Raw genomic sequence first — 2,678 nt, 5'->3', positions numbered from 1 at the left:
GGCCTGGTCTTTGTGGGAATTTGACATTGACAGGAATATTGTGTTTACTAGCTAGTTTAGTCCAAGTGTGGATAATTCTTGAGCTGGTTTCAGAAACAAAAGGAAAACTGCAGTGTAATGTACCGCTGTTGGGTTTGTTAGTGTCAATTTTGTTCGTGAGTTGACTTTTATTGTGGGGAATGTTGGAGAGCTTTTCAACTATATCTGGTGGGTATTTATTGGTGTGAATAAAGGAATGCTTTAAGTTGTACATTTGCAGTTATGTTAAACTTATATTAAAGTTTTTCTTCATTACCCATTCAAGCCATTTCCAGCCATTATTAGTCTCAAAGTGGGTTCCTCATCATCAAATTTAATTTAACATTTTATACATTGGATAAAATGAATTTTGAAGGTGAAAGTTAACCTTACTTTCACTTTAGTATCTAAACAGTGTTCACATCAGTAATTATTACATGCAACTGAATAAACATCTGCTTGTCCTTACAGTTCATACAAACTAAAAAGATGCTTTTCAGTGAGATAAGCATGTGACACACATCTCTACATTCTTCACTAGAAGATGTCTTAGACTTAACAAAAGGGTCAGATAAACTCTTTAATGTTCAAAGTTAAGTTTTAATTATATTAAAAGCTGGAAAAGTAAACATTAACTACTCTAAAATGCTCGTCTGAAGTAGCAGCAAAATTCTTAAGTAAAAAGGAATTGAGAACAGAATAACATGATTGAACAACGACTTTCTTACCTTCGAATTCCAAGCGGTACAAAAGAGAGGTAGCATCAACAATGTCCAGTAATGATCCAGAATGTATTCTCTTTCCAACCTGTGTGTCAAAGATATCCACTGCTGCTTCATGTTCTCCCTAATCAATAAACAATATACAAAAAAATTTACACAATACTTGTTTTTCTCACATACTCCCAAGCATACATGCGTATCTAATAGACAGTAAAAGTTATATAATTTGGAATATAAACAAACTCAGTGGTTTTGTCATACTATTCTAGTGTTCTAGTAATAAGCAAGTGTAATATTCTTGCCATAAGTAAAACTCTTCTGGCAATAAGTACAAAACATTTCTTATAGATTGTGAAGTAGAAAAATATTTCATACAGTGTCTAGAAAGTTTAAATATTTTAATTGGTACACCTGTATGCAAAGGAAATGAAAATGTAGAATATTTTTATAATATGTACTTCAAAACTATAATCACAAAATGAACACCAGTCACAAAGTAATGTAGTTTTGATCAGTATTTATTACAGTTGTCCAATACATTACCTAAACTAAGACCTTTAAAATATACACGATATTAACAAAATATTCCAAAAATATTCTTAAGTCAGAAGGTGGTTGTGTCCCCCTGAGGGATCTACTACTGATACTCTGTAAGCCTACCTATGGCTAGATCACTGCCAGGGTTCAGTTAGTAAATACTTTCTACCAACGGTTTAAACATGCCTATGTTCTTTAGACTTCATTTCAAAACATACCAGTAAGGGCCAGTTGAAACAAAGTCAGATTTATCAAGGCAAGTTCTAAAATTTCATTATTATTTCGTTTCTTTCGAAACAATATATATACACACAATAAATAACACCAAAAGCAATAATATAAAAACACCAATTACTAATGTTATCAGTTAAGATAACTAATAGTACGGAGAAATTTAGGGTTAAAGAAAAGTAAACAAGTCGGTTTCCTTTTTTTTTCATTTACTTGTGAATTTGTTATTGCATTATATATATATAATTTTCAATTTAGGCCCGGCATGGCCAGGTGGTTAGGGTGCTCGACTCATAATCTGAGGGTCGCGGGTTCGAATCCCCGTCACATCAAACATACCAACCTCCGCCTTTGCCTGGTCCCAAGTCAAGGAAGAGGGTTGGGCGCGAGGCTAGCAACTCCACCCCGTAAAAAACAACCGTTGGCGAGGTGTTGTTACGGCCCTATGCTCCACTGGGAGTTCACAGAATAAAAATAAATAAATAAATTTCAATTTGATTCACTGTATACAACCATTGAATGGTATTACCAGGATAATTTTTTTCCTTAGTTTACTAATAAGTGTATGTATATATAAAAAGAGAGAGAGGTAATTTAGTATTCAATAAAATATAGTTTAATGTAGCATCAGCTTGTAATAATACATTTGGTAATCTAAATATAAGAACATGATAATTTAATGTTAAATATTACTTTGATCTAATGAAAATATATGTTAAGAAACTCTGAGATATTTATCCACGAACGTAGTTTTTCTTTTATACGTGGGAAAATGTCATAGAATTGCTTAGCATAGCATTTAATCTCATGAAATAGGTTTAAAATCACATCTAAAAATATGAGATTTTAGAATTGTGAAAACGTTCTGTAGCTCTACATGGCCAAATATAATGTATTACATTTTTGTTTCTTTACAAAAACAACAAATATGAGATTTTAGAATACTGTGAAAAAGTTCTAGCTCTACATGACCAAATATCATGTTCTACATTTTTCATTTTTTACAAAAACAACAAATATGAGATTTTAGAGTTGTGAAAACGTTCTGTAGCTCTACATGGCCAAATATAATGTACTACATTTTTCTTTCTTTACAAAAACAACAAATATGATATTTTAGAATAGTGAAAACGTTCTGTAGCTCTACATGGCCAAATATAATGTACTACA

The 2,678-nt window shown here is 31.7% G+C and overlaps 1 protein-coding gene across 1 annotated transcript in view; it reads right to left on the bottom strand.

Annotated features, from left to right (window-relative positions):
* Positions 1–2,678, bottom strand: part of LOC106472555 (tetratricopeptide repeat protein 38-like) — a gene marked incomplete at its 5' end in the record, with an annotated part of 51,119 nt that overhangs the window by 14,651 nt on the left and 33,790 nt on the right. The window contains one exon of the mRNA XM_022401113.1: positions 747–864. Coding sequence (XP_022256821.1) covers positions 747–864 — 118 coding nt within the window. The remainder of the gene's footprint in view (positions 1–746; positions 865–2,678) is intronic.

Source organism: Limulus polyphemus, unplaced genomic scaffold, assembly GCF_000517525.1.
Source record: "Limulus polyphemus unplaced genomic scaffold, Limulus_polyphemus-2.1.2 Scaffold5419, whole genome shotgun sequence".
Taxonomy (NCBI): domain Eukaryota; kingdom Metazoa; phylum Arthropoda; class Merostomata; order Xiphosura; family Limulidae; genus Limulus; species Limulus polyphemus.
Note: the sequence above shows the minus strand (reverse complement) of the source record. Positions and strands in the feature narration are given on the sequence as shown.